Raw genomic sequence first — 16,873 nt, 5'->3', positions numbered from 1 at the left:
CAAAAGAAAGCGTAGATTTGAAAGCAAATGGCTCGACTTAAAGAATAGAAATACAGAGTGATTTGTATTCACATTGAAGATTTTATAGTCCTCTTTTTTTCCCCAGAGCCACTGGATTATATCATCATTAGCACAAGGCAAATCCTCCTTATCAAAGTTGAGGCAAACTTTCTGGGACTGTCTTTAAAAAGTCATAGGGGAGGCACCCAAGCAAGGAAGTGCTTTGCAAAAAACACATTAAATACTGAAGTGGATCTGATGCATGTGTGATCGTGTTGGTCTGCAGGAATTGGCTGGGAATCACTGATTTTAATATGTCCTCTAGTTTTTCTTTTTACAACACCATTTTTAGGTCTGTTTTAATTATTCATGGGAAGTATGTAGGGATTGCTTATGAAACAGGCTCCTCACTGTCCTTTAGCCACCCATGTAATTGGCCGGCCCACTTCTGAAAGAGACAGGCAAGGAATGGAAAGGAAAGATGAGTATCCATTGCCCACTGTGAGGGGAATGGACTTGCCCAGGTGGGGCACAGCAGTGACCCTCCAGTGCCTCAGTCCTAAATTGCCTCCTTAAAGCCGTCCTTGCATGCATAGTGTCTGGGATGTAGCTGTTTGGACTTGTTCCACCTCTGAAGTCACATCATTTAAACATGTTTTACTCTGCTTTTGCTTCAGGCTGGGGAATGACTGGTTTGTGCCTTGTCTGAGGGATTAAATGAAATAGAACCACGGCTCCTTCAGTTGTTGTGACTGCCAAAGCAGGAACAGCACAGGATTTCTCAAGGCTCTCAGGCAGCTGAGGGCTGCAAGCAAATATGCTCAAAGCTGATGGGAACAGGGGTTCAGCTCCCAGTGCTACCCTCATACTGGAAGCTGTCTCCCATCCCTATGCCTCAGTCCCAGCAGAACTAAAGCCCTGGCAAAAGCCCAGCACAGCAGCTCCATCCCTCCTGACCCTGCGGCTCCGTCTCAAGCAGCTTCTTTCATTTTTCACACTCACTCCTCCCGAACGGAAACCCGGGTCAGAAATTTTGCAGAAGCAGCCAGAGAGAAGTTTTCTTTCCTTTCTGCGGAGGAGGGCAGAGGAGTGACGGCGCAGGGGGAAGGGTTTGTAGAGTTGGGTGGTTTCTTTTTTTTTTCTTTTTCCCTTTTTGCAACACTAGTTGTTCAGGGGAGTGTCCTGTGTTATTAATGCTGAGTGGCTCTGGCAACCACTGTGGTTCAAGGTCGTTAGTCATCCACTGCTACTGCAGCAGACACAGGAGCGCTGAGCCAGAGCTGTTCATCCAACCCTCTTGGTCCTCCCAGGCCAGCAGGTTGGGAAGAGCTGCACACGGGGCAGAGGGTCGCGTGGGGGTGTGGAGAGCAGCCTGGGACCAGGGCCACAGGGGCATCCTCCCAGCCTGGTCACAGCGTGCCCAGGTCTGTGGGACCTGCTGGGTTTAACGGGTGGCAGGGCCTGAGGGGCTGAGGAGTCGGGAGAGCATCTGCTATGTGAGAGTGTGGGGTCCTCCATGCACCCCATGAGAGGGCAGATGTCTTTGTTCCTGCCTGGGAATCCGTCCCTGGGTTACTTACTGCTGCACAGGCACGCCAGTCTCCTTTCTCCTCAAGCTGCACTGATGCAGGATACTCCCTCAGAGTTAAGAGAATACAGGTCCACTTGCACCCTTCCTGCCTGATTTCTTCCTTTTTTTCCTTCCTTAGGATGAAGGTATCTAGGCAAACATTTCTTAATTTATTCTGCATCCTCTGGGTCTTGCTTCTGCTGAAGGCTGCCTCTTCCTCCCCTCTACCCCGTGGAAAAGAACCACGACCTCCTTCGCTCCCCTTTGGGCTGTACAAAGGACACACCTGTGTTGGTATGTATCCAGGTCTTGTTTGCTTGCTGGACTAGTTTGTTCCTTACTTCACTGGTGAGCTGAGAATTGCTATTCACATCATAAATTGCTCCTTTATCTATTTCAACAGCTGTACTGCAAAATACTTGTAGTCTTTGCTGAAACAGCCACTGAAGATTTTGCAAGGCCATCATGGGATCTGGAATTATTTTATGATTTTGTTTTTGCCTGGCTGCTTCCCAAAGTTCATGTTTTCGCTCTGACGGAAATGGCACCTGAAAAGTTGGCTCTAATGTCTGTAGGTCTGGGATCTGGAAATAGGATGTTATGATGTCCTAGTGTTTCTTAGAGCTCAGAATGCATTTTTCTTCCTGCAAAATGCATCCTGCTTTGCAGGAAGGCACAGTTCCCTTCAGACTTGCCCAGGGTCTCCTCATTGATTTCAGTTTCTGGAAAACTATTCTTTAGAGTGGTTGAGATCTTTGTGTTGTGGATGGTCGTCTCTGGATAGCTGGACTGCAAAGGCTGCTTCCTCACATTTCCTTTCCTTTTTTTGTGCACATGTGTCTGCATGACCCCTACTGAGCTGGGGCAAGTTGGCAACCCCCTTCTCATGTGACTTCAGTGACTGTGGTGATCCCCACAGTACCTACAGCTGGGGATAGGTATCCTATAGTCTCAGCTGGCTAAGTGATTCCCAGAGCAAGACTGGTAACACTGGAGTCAATGTAAACTGCGGGTATTGGTGCACCAGAAATGCCATTGGCATGGTGCTCCATATGCCTAGGGAGATGTGGTAGCTTATATTTGTTATGTATGCAAATGGATATGTCTTATGCATTACAATCAAACACTTTAGTTTGTCTTCAGTGGGACTTGTTGATCTTACAGGCCTTTTTCAGCCTAAAAATTTCTATCATTCTTCTCCCAAAGCACCTTTGTGCTGGAAACAAACCTTGTCATAGCTCTCCATTCTTCAGAATGAAATAACTCTTTCCACTGTGTCTTAGGGAATACAGTTCGAAATAATAATCCTAAACTTGAAAAAAGCAAGGTTTTACTTCACTTCTGAGCCACCCCTGACAGTTTTGGTGGGACAGGGTGAATCAAAAGAAGAGCAGACTCAGGGTGGTGAGGGGGTTCAGCCCCCAGCCAGAACATGAGAACAAGAGGTGAAAAGCAGAAATGTCTGTTAGGGGTCGTCTTTGTTTGGGCTGGGAGCCATGCAAGTGGTGACCAAGCAGCTGCCAGAGCTAGGGGGATGTGGTGTTGTTTAGTGGTGAGATCTGAAGGCAGCAACAGTTTTGATGGCACAGGAAAGGCAGTAATCATGCTCATCTGCGGGGTTTTATGATAGTGGTTTTTAGATGTCAGATTATGAGCGCTGTCTGCCCTTTCCATCCTGTTGACCCAGAAAAGTTCTAAATTCCACGTTACATTGAAGTTGCCTTGTGCAAGATTTTTTTTTCCTTCTAAGGGGAGAAGAGCTGTGCTAGCCCCGTTGCTGGGACCACTGAGCATTTCTTTGTTCAGGGAGGAGACATGAAAAGCACTGCCTCCCACACCAGTTTCTCTCTCTGAAGTGTCCCTTCAGCTAAAAACATCCTTGTGAGCTTGACTCCAGACCCAAACAGACTGTGCCCACCTCTGTAAACCACAAGACAAAAATGTGTGGATAGGCCAAAAAGAGCATGAGCCCAGCCTGGCAGGGAGGGCTGCTGGCTGCTAGCCCAGATGGCCACCTCTAGGCTTTCACTGATTAGCTGCTCATTCAACTAACTCTTGAAAATACTGTGTCCCCTCCTTTTCTCAAGCAGAAAGGGAAATCACAGAGGAATTGATGGTTGCACTTGCCATGGCTTGGAGCAGGAGTAACATCAGCTCTTGCATCTGAAACCAGCCCTCTAAGGAGCAGAGACTAAGGCAAGATCAGCTTGTGATTTCCTTCCAACAGCTCGACCCCAGCTACTTAGTTGTCTTAGTTTGCCATCTGGGAAGGTAATGAGAAAGAGGCATGAGTACTTCTTCTGTGTCTTCTTGGCCTTATAGATCAAGATGATTTCATAGAATCAGAGAGAATGATAGAATAGTTTGGGTTGGAGGGCACCTTAAAGACCCTGTAGTTCCATCTGCCCTGACATGGGCGGGGAAGCTTCCACTGCATCATCTTGCTCAGAGTCCCATCCAACCTGGCCTTGAATAGTGGCAGGGATGGAGCATCCACAGCTTCTCTGGGCAACCTGCTCCTGTGCCTTCTCACTGTCACGGTGAAGTATTTCTTCCTTAAATCTTATCTAATTTTTAATGTTAGAAATTCCTATTGTTAAATGCATAGGTAATTTCCTTGAAGAAATGGTGGGTTTTTTTTCATTCAAGTTTAAGTGTGTGGTCAGGTGTTTAACCTTTCAAAGTTATCTACCTCAGTCTTCTAAGGGGAATAAGGTGGCTGCAAAATTAATTTCTGATCACTCCTATATACCACCTACTTGCTTGAGTTTGCTATGTTAGTAGCCAAAGACAGTCAGAACGTGAATGCTCTTTCAGTAACAAAATCAAGAAAATATTTCCCATTAAGCCTTTTCACTGAGAGTATCACACTTCTTGAAGAAGTATGTGGAAATAATATGACAGGAGAGCAAAGTGCAACTCTGGTATCTCTCTTAAATGTGATACAACTTGGTTGCTTCCTCCTTCTGTTCCCCTTGCTTGCAGCACTCCCTGGGTAGGCACAACCATCTGCCCCAGTATATTCTGATCATACTGGCAAAGCATCCGGGTAATTCAAGGGGCTTCCCTGCCCTTACCAGATCCTGGGAAATGTATTTTGGGTAGATTCTTATGTGCCAATATGGAACAGGGCTGGAGGAGAGGAGGGTGTGCCTCTGGTGAAGTTTAGACAGCAGTTTTAATCACCTTCACTAACTGTAGAAAGAGTCACATAATTTTTTCTGTGTTTTCCTGAAAAATGTGGCTGCTTCATTCAGAGACAGGCTTTTCATAATTGACTTGATGTACAAAAAAAAAAAAAAAAACACCACAAAAAACAACAAACAAGCAAACAAACAAAACAAAACAAAAACAGAAACAAACAAAAAACCAACAAAAAAAAACAACTGGAGGATTCTCATGTAAAAGAGGGTTTAATACTACTGCATTTAGAGCTATGGCAAAGAGGGGAAAAGCACCCAATAATAACCCTCCTACAGGATCAGATGTGCCATACCTAAGCAATTCTTAACCATCTAAGATAACTGGTCTGTAGCAGTACCTAGCCACAACCAGATAAATGGTCTTTCTTTGGCCTTGTCACAAGAGAAACTTTCCCAACATCGGACAGTTTTTTTTCTCCATCAGTACTTCCTGTCTCCCCAGGCTGCTAAAATGCCACCACTTTTGCATTCCGTGAAATCAGCTCAGGCCCTTCCTCTGGCCCCTCTGCATGCTTTGCATGTGATATGTTTTTCTGATTTTTCCTTATGAGAGATAAAAGGGCCTTTGTAAGTTTTCCTACATGCAAAAAAGCCTGTGATGCTGTTTCCCTCCTGCAAAGGCAGTGAGGTTTTGCTCTGTGGATTGGTTTGGGAGCTGGATGCTGACTCTGGCATTCTTTTCTGGGTTTGTTACTGATGGGCAGCATGGCTTAAGGGATTTATCTGGGATGAGACCTAAAAATTCTTTTGCTGAGTGCAGCCTGACTATTTCAGTGTGGCATCCTGAGAAAGAGATGCTGTGTACTTTTCTCTCAAAAATTAGACATAAATGAACTCTTCATATGCTCAGGTCTTTACTTTCCCATCTGTTAAATGAGGAAAATGCTGCCCATTTCAAAGGGCATGAGAAGTTTTACTCAAGTTAATGTTAAGGTACCCAAAGACAGTACAGTAACACTGGTAAACTGTTGACGCTGGTGATTTTCAAAGCTTTTATTCAATTCCACCCTTAATTACAACAGAACCCTTCAAGGTTTTTTGCAAATTGCTCTGTCTCTAGCAAAGGTGACTTCATCCAGAGGTACCTGAAGCAACCTCAGGAAAGGCACTCTGCCCTGGAGGATGCAGAAAGTGAGGGAAACACTGAAAGACAGACAGGAACTTCTGTATTCATCTCCCTTCAACATAGTAAGAAAGGGAATTTGGGGAATGGTAGATTAGTCAGCTAATCATCAAATCATAGACAAATTCTGCAGTAGTTAATAAAACTTTTTAAAGACACCTTTCAAAAGTAGATCAATCTAATTTTCTTTGCCAATGGGGTAAGGCCACGCAGACACAGAATAAGGAGTAGATATTATAGCTGCACTTTAGTAAGGCTTTTGGCACTACCTCAGCACTAATCTTATGCTTGAGAGATGTGTGACAGTGATTAAGCTTGTACAGGGCAGAACAAAACTGATGGGTAGTCTTGTTCAGAGAGTAATTACTAGTGACTCAGTCCCTAAGCAAAAGGATGGACAAAATCAGGTCTTTCTTGAACTTCTCTTTTGAGCATACTATCATTCCATATTTTAACTAGCCAGGATAATGAAATTCGTGCTATTAAAATAAATCAGTCCATGTTAAGCTGAAATTGTTTGCAAGTAAAATGGAGGGCAGAATTAAATTCAAAACAAGCTTGACAACTTGGAGTACTTGCATCTGAAAAGGTAATTTCAATATGGGAATGTGGAAGGCACTCACTTCAGCAGAAACAGTCAGTGACACACGCAGCAGATAAGGAACAACCAGCTGGGTAGCATCCCTAAGGAAGATCATCTGGGCTTGTAGTGGCACAATGATGGCATGCTGTCACGAAGCACGCACACACGGCGTGCACCGAGATGTGCGAACAGAAGTCAGCTTGCAAGACATGTGAAGTAACCTGTTACCTTTCTCAGCACTGACAAAGCCTCAGAGGAATTTCTGCCTTCCCTTTTGGGGCTGTGCATCAAGAACGATGCAGAGTGACAGGAGGTTTCAGAGAAAAACAAGCATAAGCTATAAAAGAAAGAGTGAATAAATTAGAGTTAATTAGTCTAGGGAAGAAAAACTTGAGAAAAGACGTATCTGTCCAAGAAAACATTAAAGGCATGATCCATTCTTCAGGTTCATAAGAGCTATGGCAAGAAGTAACAGAAATGGTTACCAGGGGGGACATTCAGGTTAGGAAGAGGATTTTCCTATGACAGTGATAGATAAGCAGAGTAATAAGTTCTTGAGAAATCTGTAGAAGACCTTATTAGAGATCTTTACAAACTGTGTCTGCCCTGTCCCTTCAGAACAGCCTAGATGGTTTAGATCACCTCTTAAGGTAGAGGTTTTGTAGGAGGACTTACTCCAGGCCAGCATTTCTGGAGTTCTGTGCTGTGACTGTGAGGAGCATTTGCAAAGAGCAGCATTTATTTGTTTCCCCTCCCTACCACAGCAGACTGCCCTGCTCTACTGGTGATTAACTTTGGTTGCCCTTTTCAGAACGAGGCATTTAGTCAGGGAGCCCTCAATAGGGCCAGACAGCAGTGCTCTCCATTTTCTCTGCTAGCAAGCAAAGATCCTGCGGGTCAGCAGCCAGAAAAGCAAATTTCCCCATCTTTGTGCTCGATATAATGCCATTCTCAGCAGCCTTTGTGGGTCACCACCTCCATTCAGCCAGGAGCACACAGCTCCTAGCATGTGAAGAAGCATGTTTTCGAAATGCATTTTCAGCTCTGATTGCATTAAAGAACGGGTGTTTCTGAGCTACCAGCAGAGTAAAAAGCTGACCTCTACCTGTGCTGATTTGCAAGGTAGTCATTGTCCTCAGCAGTTTGCCTCTGTCTAGCTGTGCATGAGTGCAGGGATGAAATATGCCCCTTGGAGTGGCAGCAGGACCAGTGACGCTGGGAGGTCCCAGTAATTTCGCACAATGGAACATGCCAAATGGAGTTGGAGGATTTTAACAACTGCGCTCAGAAAGAGTGGCTGTGCACATATTGTCTGGGGGGGCACCATGACAGAACGTATAATTTACAGCTCAGTGGGTTCTGTAAAAACGCCTTGCCCAATATCAGTGTAGGACCACAATGTATTTTACTCTAAAATGCTGGGAATCAACTTTGATTGCAGCTAGGTCAGTTCCAAGCCATAGCAGCTCTGCTTACTTCCCCAGCATTGCTCCACTTAATCAACAACAAAGTTTGACCTGATGATTAGCAATAAATACTAAATTTGACCATAACATTTTTCCCTATGATTATACTTTAACTAGAACAAACACAGATATGGGAATAGTACAGTAGAGATACTAAAGCAACCACTCAGCAACTTTTCAGCAACTGATGGTAAAAGTTTCTTTTCCAAAATCACCCCAAGTCTTACTAAAAGCTTATGACTCTAAAATGAAAATACATCTATTGATCACAATGAAAAGATGTGCTCAGCGTGCCAACGCATCCATATCTATGTGTGTGTAAATACACAATCACATCTATGTGCATAGTAAGACATGGGTAGTCTTGCACATTTTACATTACTGATGCTTGCCTTGTGCATAATAATGATGGTCTGCTTGGATGCTGATTCCAACGTGTGTGCCTCTCACTCTTGTTCATGTGTTAACCCTACAGGGAACTACTGCTCATGTTTAAGGTGATCACTTTTACTGCTTTTAGAAACTGTATATATGAAAAAAAGTTTCTCACTTTCAGAATCCTGAAATGGTGAAGCCTTTGCAACAAGGATAAAGATATCCACTTAGATTAACACCCCCTGTCAGCATTTGGGCTTCAGTAAATTTTCAATACCCTTTCTTGGTTTGGAAAAGAAAAAAATGTTAGTGTCACACATACATACAGAAGGGCTTTTTTTGTATTAATTAATACAGAAAACATTTCCATTGGAAATGCCTGGGGCTATAGATTTTGTTAAATAGGTTTTTTTATAGTATAATGTAGGAAACACTAGGAATACATTTGGCTGGCAAGTATGGATACCAGAGCCTTCCAACTAGATGGAAACTGAATTTTTTGCACTGTCACGGCTGTATCAGAGACCTTGTTGTATGTCTAAATGAAACAAAAATGAATGACTGGAGTTCTGAAATTACATTGCCTGAGGTGGCCCGCTACTTCTGCATGAGCAACAGAAATAATAACTGGTATTCCAGGTTTTGCTGGAATTTGTTGCAAATGCACTCAAAATGCTGCTATTTTGATATTAATATTTTAAAAATGTTTTTAGCCACTACACTGTGTACTTTAATGCCCAGTGGCAGGTTTGTTAATAGTGTACCATTTAGTATTTCCAAGATTTTTCATAAGACTTAGCAAATTATGGGTGAAAGGGTCTTGTATATGCCAACATATTTGAATATGGATACCTATAATTATGTTCCATCATCTCAGTATCTCTGTAAAATACATTAATTCTGTAAATGGTATAGGAAGCAAAGTCTGAGTTAAAAGACTTTATCACTCAGATCCATTTCCAAATTACCTTTCAAAGCGACAAACCTTCTGGCTGTATATGGGAATATAAGTGTCCTCCCTTTGCATCTACAATTATGTCATTTGAGCTCAATATTTCATTCAGCTGGAATGAAATCTTCAGGTTATAAAGGGCTGTTCTTTGAAAGTATTAGCTCAGTAATGAGAAGCAGTTCAGGAAAGCAACATGGTTATTTGGGCTTTTTAGCAAAGGGATATACAGTGGGTGAGATGCTGGCACAGGTTGCCCAAAGAAGTTACGGAAGCCCTATTCCTGGCAGTGTTCAAGGCCAAGCTGGATGGGGCTTTAAGCAACCTGGTGCAGTGGAAAGTGTTCCTGCCTGTGACCAGGGGGTTCAAACTAGATGATCTTTAAGGACCCTTTCAACTCAAACCATTCTATGATTTTATGAAAAATCATTCCTGCATTGTAACTTTGCATAACCATGGTCTGCCTGCACCTAGAATACTCGCGTGGATGTCCCCATCTCAGAGGAGGAAACCTTATTTCTTATTAGCTCCCCACATGAGTTTCAAAGAGGAATGTCTTGTTCCAGGTTGAACTGGAACTGGATAAGGCTAATTTGGAAAGAGGTGTTTTTATGCCAAAACAACAGTGTCAGCACGAGGAGTAGAAATATCCTCTTTTGTAGAGAGGTTCTTGGGTCTCCTCACCTGTAGGCTTTTAAGAGGTGCCTTGGAGCTTAGCATTGTCCATAAATGCAAGAAGCTAAGGCTGTGTTTTGGGAAAGCCGCCTTCTTCTGTAAAAAGCCAGGAATGTAATAAATTACTTCATGTATGCAGAGCCAGGCTGGAGCAGGCAGAGGTTTGCCACATCACCAAGCAAGGCTCCAAGTCCTGCTCTACCAGGAGAAAGCAGAGTGGCCAAGGGGTGGCCACAGCCTGGTCAGCAAGGTTTGCAGGGAACGATTTATGTCCAAAGCCATTTTTTGGACTTGTGTCTTCCTTGTATTCTGGAGATGCATTTAATTTATGGCTGAGAGGTGAGAAAGAAATACAGCATCCAGAAAGATGAGCAAAGGATGGCAAAGGAGGATGTTCCAGGTGCCACAAAACCCATTTAACAGAGTTCTATTCAGACAAATATACCTACAAATCTGAAACTCAGAGAGGCAGCTTTCTCTATCCAGATACTTTTTGACATCCCTAGGTATAATTCTAATTATAGAGCCTTTCAAACTTGTGCAGCAGAAGTGGATTAAGTTAAATAGTCTGCTCAAACTGCCAGAGGCTTCACAGCTAAGCAACGAATTCCTCTAGTTCTGATTTTATTATTGGGGTATGATTATTTTTTTTCCTGAGCTTATTGGAAATGACATTTTTTATTACACACTACCTTCAAATATAGGGAAAGAAGTACTTCCTGATATGTGAGTCTTCACCTTACTGCACTGAGCAAAATGGTTATGGCCTTGTCTTATCTCTTCAGAAATTAATAGCAGATGAGACAAGCCATCGCTAAAAGCGACAGGTATTTATTAATACCAGACTCTAGTTTCTAATGCCTGGTAGGTATTATATTGCCAATGAATTTCTTTCAGAGAAAAACATCCTTCAGCCTGTCAAGGTATTGAAACCTATTATTGAAGTGGGACAGCAGAATCAACTTACTAAAAGTTATTTCTAAAGAAAATCGTGTGCAACAGTAAAAAAAAAAAAAAAAAAAATTAATAAGGAAGCCTATTTACGTTGCCTTATATGTGTCCAGCTCATAATGAGAAATAAATCACATCTAAATATCTAGTGAATTAAAAACAAGCAATAGCTGCTAATGACTGGCCAAATCTGGATGTGCTTTTCTACTGATGCCAGAGTATTAAAAAGTTTATATTCTTGCACATGTCATAAGTAATTAAAGCAGTGAGATTTTTACAGTCAAAGACATCTGATTTCCCCTACCCTTTTTAGCTATATAATTATTTTCCATTTTTAGCCAGTGGAATTAAGACCCATTAAAAACTAGGATCACTGGTCAGCATTTCTTTTCCTGCCACTCAATCCAGAGGAAGATGATAAAAAGAGAGTAGTGAAAGCAAGGATAGTCTGAATTAACTTCCATTTATAAACACTGACCTTTTGAAGTTTTACCTCTAGCCCAATACCAGAGATAAGTTCTCCTAGAGGATAAATCTGAATTACTGAGGAGGCATGTTTGAGCAAGCATCTCCCAGGGCACAGCCCAGGGCAGCAGACCACAAGGAGAGGTCGACTGAGGGCAAATGATAAAAGCCCAGGTAGATGAAGAGGACAGAGACCAGACCAGCTAGGAGTGCTTGTTGGTGGAATGTGCTCCCTGGGAGCACCTTTCCTACCAGAGGGCCTGGAGACTCTCCAAACTCACTTCCAGGGAGCCCAGCTGTGGTGCCTAAGGATTGGCAGATCCTTTTGAAAATCAGCCAAGACTTTCCCTGTCAGCCTGTCCCATGGAGCGTGACATTTCACATGGAATAACTGTATTTGAGGGGGGAGCATTTGGATTACCAAGGTGTGGTCTGCAGATGCCCAAAATGGGGAGGGTGTAATAGCATGAGCAAAAACATCCTCTCTGATAGTGAAGATGAATTTATGAGAGCAAACATTTTGAAGTTCACCTCTGTGGGTTTTTCCCAAGTAATCAGGCTGTTATTATTGTTATTTATATTCATATAGCATCTAGTAGCCTGAGGTACTGCATTAAGTACTGCTCAGACTCAGTGTTGGCTCTGTTAATCCTCATGTGAAGCAGATTTGCCTTTGGGCCTGGTTCAATAGACACAAAGGTGTCTATCTGACTTAATCAATATGAAAAATTTTCTTTTCATTACTGTGAGACTGCTCCTTGAGTGGGACTACCTGCATGATTGTGTTTGTGATTAAGAATTCTCTTTCTGTTTTGTAGACCTGAACAAAAAATAGCTTTCCGCCCCCCCCCCCTTCCTCTGTGGTACTCGGACAAACATGAGAGAGAAACTTACATCTTCCATGGAGACTGTCTTGTTATATAACAGAGAAAATGGAAATATCAATGGTATTTTTATCCTCAGCCCAATTTCTTGGATTTTGAGCTGTTTGTCCATAATCCCTTTTTTCTGCAGCCCCTGGCTGCAGGTGCAGGAGCACGGGGTCAAAATGAGCAACACTACTCTCTGCTGCAGTAGCTGTCAACTCCAACCTAAATAATTCTATGATTCTGTAGAATTCTCAAGCTCATGATGCAAAAGAATGAGAGGTAAAACTACAAAAGCTGTGCACCTTGGAAAATACGAAAGGACTAGCTTCTCCCTGTCTCTCTGCTTGGACTCCTTTTTGTCATACTGACTTCTAGACAGCAAGACTGATAGATGAACATCTGACCTTGGTAAGAGTAGAAAGGAAAGCACAGAAAGATTGTGTGGTTTTGTGGTTAAGTTATCCTTTAGGTAATTTAATTTTTCTGAACCTCCATCCTCATGAATAAAATAGACATAGAAGTCAGAGTAAGAGTAGTCCGTGTTGTCAGTAGGTTGTTCATGTGTGTCAATAATATAGCCTTTCTGTAATGACTTTTGGATGTGCTATGGTGTGTTTCCAGGATGTGCAGTGCCATCTCAGTGCTAAAGGCCAGAGTCAGTCCAACAAGGCTATTACCACACTACCCTGGCAAAGGAGCCTTTTTCTGTCCCTGAGGCCAGTGCAGGGCAGGATTTGCACTAAAACAGCTGAAGTCTCCTGCACTCTTTAATGTCCACCCCCACAACTGTGGGAGTGCTAGATGCCCTGTCACTGGAAACATTTGAGACCAGGTTGAATGGGGCTCTGAGCAGCCTCATCGAGGTGCAGATGGATGGCCCTGCTCACTGCAGGGGGCTTGGACTAGAAAGGTCCCTTCCAACCCAAACTATTTTATGACAAGGCTGTAGTAAGGTTAAACTAGGACCAGAGGGCCCTGGCTTTGAGACCAAGACCTGAACATGCTATACCCTTCATCTCAGACCTTCCCTTTACTTTTCGTTTGGGTCTTTATTATTCAACCTTTTTTATTTTCAGCTATTATGTTTTTAATTAGCTGGGACTAGTTGGCCTCTGGCTATTTGGGGAGATTGGGAGGGGGGCAGAAAAGAAGTAATGTCTTACTTCAGGGTTTTTCTTGGTTGTATCTGTCTTCATTTATTCTTCAATTCTTTTAGGCTGACTGGAGGTAATGGTTCTTAGCATGCTGTAGAAATCATTCTGCAGAGGGTCTTGAGTGAGCCTTTTATTTAATATTATGGAGAAGTGGGCTTTTATCCCTGCAAAAGAGGTGACAAATTCACTGTAATTTATTTGGATTACTGTATTTGGGGTAGAAGAAGAAATAGAAGAGTCAAAAATATTGGTCTTACAGCAAGTTCCAATCGTCCTACCTTCTCTTTTACTTGCCACAGAAGCATTAGAGTTATTTATGTTGAAAAACAGCACTTTGACTTAATAGCACATAGGTAGGGGTGCTGTGGAAGAATTAAGAAGCTCACTTTGAAGAGTTGTGCCAGTCTGAAAACCTGAACATTAATGTCCTTAGCTTTGGAAAAAAAGTGAGTCTGCAGCCACACTGAATTGCTGCAGCTCACCTCCATTTCTGGACCCTGATAGAGCAAGTCTCAGACATGAGATTGCTTGCACAGAGCAAACAGGATTCAGTTACAGGGATTTCAAAGAGAAATCTTTATTCAGGCTGCTGGAAACTGGTACCCTGGCTCCTTGTCTCCTGTCTGCCTGGGATACTTGCCTCTCTTGCACAGGCTCTGAGTCTAGGCATCACCCCTATCTGCCACATCTGACTACAGTAGGCAGATTTGGCATTGCCAAAGCTGTGTTCCTCATAAAATGGTGAAGCCACTGCAGAGTAAGCACAATGTTGACCCTACAGCAAATTAAAATTGACTTAAAATGAATGCTGTGAATTTTCATGATGTGAGTTTTAAATGACTGTTCTGCAGGGATGACATTGAATCTATTTAATACCCAAAACAGCAGAGGGAAAAGAGCTGCACATCTCAAGAAACACTTTGCTAGCCCTGTTCACACCCAGATTAGTGATGAGAAATAACCAGATTCGTAGGACATAGGAAGTGGTTTCTTTCCAACCACAGAGGTAGAGCAGAATGAACTGTGAAGACATTTTAGTTTTAACAAATGTGTAGCTGGGCTTAACAGCCCTGTATGTGCTGAGCATCACTGGGCTTCAGAGGAAAATCTGTGAATAAATTATGTCACCAATGCTCTGACATGGTAGCACATGTCTGTGATGTGACTTCTCTTCAGTCACAAACATTTGGTTTCCAGTTTTAGGAGCTCTCTGTGTGGCTTGTGTGGAGGGGTATAAAAGTCCTGTTAAGTACAGACCTGTGCCTTTTTTCTTGGGAGAAAAAACGAGAGAGCAGGTGATCAGTCAGGCAGTTGCAGCAGTGGCTATCTCCTTGACTCCTCAATTTCCAACCTTGAAAGAATGGAGTCATTTTTCCAGGAGCATCATACACTGCTGTAAAAGCCAGGCTGTTCTGTGTGCTCCTCTGGAATCAACATCCTCTCTCTAATAACCTACAAGCTTTGAATGAAGACAGGAATTCACTGATATTTTTTCCCCTTGAACACCTATCTGCCATGGAGCATCTCAAGAAATGAAATGCCCAAAGATGCCAGAAATACTTCTGTGGTGCAGGGCACTTCGTAACATTTCACCAGTAACAGTATTCCCTCTTTTTGGTTTTTTGTTCCTTTGAAGGATGCGTGCTTGTGGTGTCTGTCATCGAACAGCTTGCACAGTGGCACAACAGCACAGTAAAGGCAGCCATGGAGAGACTGTGTGACTACATACCTGGTAAGTACCAAACAACGTGCCATATGTCGTGCTGGTGCTGATGTATTTCCCTGTTAATTAAAAACTCGCTTGGGAAGTCTGAAAAAAAAAAAACTTTATCCACCTCTTTTGCAGTATCTCAAGTGTGTGTAGCTGGGAGGTAGCAAGTTGCTATTGACAGGAAAGTCAGTGACATGGCTCCACTTAGATGCAGAGCTGGGATTTTGCCTGAAAGTTAGAGTGAACAGGGTTACATTAAGCCCCACACATGTGAGTACCAACCCATGCAGACCAGTTCCTTTCCTTTTTTCTCCCCTTTGTCTCTTTGTTAGCAGCTTAAGAATAGATTCACTGTATACCCCACTACTCCTCCTGCTTGTTGATAAGGGTCTTTATAGCAACAGTGAAGATGAAAATGTTTTCAGCAGATATGGGAACTGCTATTGTGAAATTTGAAAAATGAGATGAGGCTGACAGGTGTAAGATGTGAGCATTTGGTGTGCACAGAAAAGCTACTGTAATGTAATTGGTGATACAAATTTCAAAAACGATAGCTATTTCATGCTGAATATATGTAAGACTCCCCTTTTTCTGCCCCTTATTTTATCTACCCAAAGGAGGTTGGAGCTCCACACGCACACTCCTAAATAGAGGACAGTTTGAATGCCAGAATACCTTTGTGCCTCACAGACCAATCCTGTAACTATTTAAGTGACTAGATCTCACATTCATGATATCTTTTTAATGTTATTAATGTAAAAAATGGCTTAGGATTCTTCATTAAAATGTCATTTTTTTATTATTTCATGAATTGTATCTCTGAGAAACCGTCTCTCTCTGTAGACCCTAGTTTCACAGAAGATATGTACAGAATATTAATTCCCTCCTTTCCAAGGGAGGATTTCCCAAGGCAGAATGGGGCAGGGAGCTAATTTCTAGGATTCATTCATTGATAGAATGACGCTTATCTGATTTCTATTCCGTAAGTCATATCCTCACTGTTTTAAATTACAGACACAAAACCATGAAGCTGCAATTAGAAGCACTGATCCTGCTATTAAAATATAATTTTATTCTTTAAATTATGACATGCTAGCTCTGTGTTCGTGATTCACTCAGTGGACCTTGTTCTTCTGACATGGCAAGATATTTCTTTTCAGCTGCCATTCTTTACACACATAAAATCCTATTATCCCTTTAGCTGAATCTGTATAATCCAGTTACCTTCTGAGATGCATGGATATACCCAGTAGAAAAAAAACCTGACCCTGAACTTGAAAGGAGTGAAAAATCCTATGGATTGTATGGGAGCTACAGTCTAACCCGATTTATCCTCTCCTGGGAGATGAACACTGCAGCCCAGCAGGAATCAACAGCTTCCTCTTGCTGCTTGAAACAGGAGAAGAGCTTTGGAAGCTCATGAGGAGCACACATACTAGAGCAGGTCATGCATTTCACACAGAGAAACAATTTCATGATTATGCACATGCCTACATTTGATAGCAAGAATGACAGCAACAAATTAAGGGCAGCAAGGCTTTTCCTAAGGAATAAAAAGAAGTAGGACTCCAAAAACCCTAGAAAGTGGGTTTTTTGAGGGCCTCCTATAATTCTGATTACAATCAAGTCAGGTTTGGATCAAGCCTTCTGTAAAGTTATGTGATGTTCAAGAATAAAAAAATGCTTAGGGAAAAAAAGAGAAAATTTCAGTACCTGTCAGTCCCACTCAACCTCACGGACTGTGTAGAAAACAGAACCACAGCCTCATTTGTATGGAAA

The 16,873-nt window shown here is 42.5% G+C and overlaps 1 protein-coding gene across 1 annotated transcript in view; it reads left to right on the top strand.

The window, feature by feature from the left end:
• The first annotated feature begins 1,047 nt into the window (after positions 1-1,047).
• Positions 1,048-16,873, top strand: part of AOAH (acyloxyacyl hydrolase) — a 74,525-nt gene continuing 58,699 nt past the window's right edge. The window contains exons 1-3 of the mRNA XM_066321938.1: positions 1,048-1,318; positions 1,710-1,864; positions 15,020-15,115. Of these exons, the coding sequence (XP_066178035.1) occupies positions 1,194-1,318; positions 1,710-1,864; positions 15,020-15,115 (376 nt within the window). The 5' untranslated portion in view covers positions 1,048-1,193. The remainder of the gene's footprint in view (positions 1,319-1,709; positions 1,865-15,019; positions 15,116-16,873) is intronic.

This window comes from Sylvia atricapilla, chromosome 1, assembly GCF_009819655.1.
Source record: "Sylvia atricapilla isolate bSylAtr1 chromosome 1, bSylAtr1.pri, whole genome shotgun sequence".
Taxonomy (NCBI): Eukaryota; Metazoa; Chordata; class Aves; order Passeriformes; family Sylviidae; genus Sylvia; species Sylvia atricapilla.
Note: the sequence above shows the minus strand (reverse complement) of the source record. Positions and strands in the feature narration are given on the sequence as shown.